Genomic DNA, 761 nt, shown 5'->3' with positions numbered 1-761 from the left:
CCCGGCCCAGCCCCTCCCCGCCGGTCTGGGTCACACGAGCGCTCACATTTTGCACGCCCCTCGCCCCGCCAAGGCAGTCCTTTCCCGCACCCCTTTCCCCCACCGAGGCCGTGTCCCAATCTCGGGACTTCCCCATTTCGCCCCGCACGCGCCACCTGGGTGGGCGAGAGGAGGCAGGCTCCTCGGGGCCGAGGTGGTCAAAGGCGGAGGCAGGTTGGGAGGGGAGGACGGCGGCTTGCTCTGGGGCTGCCGCGTTATCCAGGAATGGAGTGGCAGGTCAGGTGGGCGCCTAGGACAAGAGGTAAGCCAGGTGCCCACTTGAGGGTGAAAGAGCTCCAGGCCGCGAGGGATAATTAAGCTTTTGTTTGGTTGAGAAGGGCAGCGGAGTAATGGGAGTTTTGCACCTGGAGTCAGAAGAAGATGGTCATTAAGACATTCGGAGACTTTGCTTCTGCAGTGAATAGTTGACACTACCTTTGGTAGCTGAGATTTTAGCCATTAGGAAGAATCGAGGACCAAATTAGGTTTGGTGAGGGCAGCCTGGTCATTCCAATCCAGTAAGATTTCCTATCCATGCGAATATGAGAGGAAAAAGAGAAAGGAAATTCACATCTCAAGTCCGTAGTGGGAGGGGCGTGAGCCAGACCCTCTGCCTGGGGAATTTGCCACGCTCTAGTTGTTAAACTAGGACAACAGTCTTTCCGCAACGTGTATCTCTGTTGCTTGATTTTAGCCTGGAGATAATAGCTTACAGTTCTCTC

The 761-nt window shown here is 55.8% G+C and overlaps 1 protein-coding gene across 1 annotated transcript in view; it reads right to left on the bottom strand.

The window, feature by feature from the left end:
• Nucleotides 1-136, bottom strand: part of KCNA3 (potassium voltage-gated channel, shaker-related subfamily, member 3) — a 2,207-nt gene extending 2,071 nt beyond the window's left edge. Inside the window, exon 1 of the mRNA XM_010831025.1 lies at nt 91-136. Coding sequence (XP_010829327.1) covers nt 91-136 — 46 coding nt within the window. The remainder of the gene's footprint in view (nt 1-90) is intronic.
• Between the last annotated feature and the right edge of the window lie 625 nt (nt 137-761).

This window comes from Bison bison, unplaced genomic scaffold (genome assembly GCF_000754665.1).
Source record: "Bison bison bison isolate TAMUID 2011002044 unplaced genomic scaffold, Bison_UMD1.0 scf7180017864519, whole genome shotgun sequence".
Lineage (NCBI taxonomy): Eukaryota > Metazoa > Chordata > Mammalia > Artiodactyla > Bovidae > Bison > Bison bison.
The sequence above is the reverse complement of the archived record's forward strand: the minus strand, read 5'-3'. Positions and strand labels throughout refer to the sequence as shown.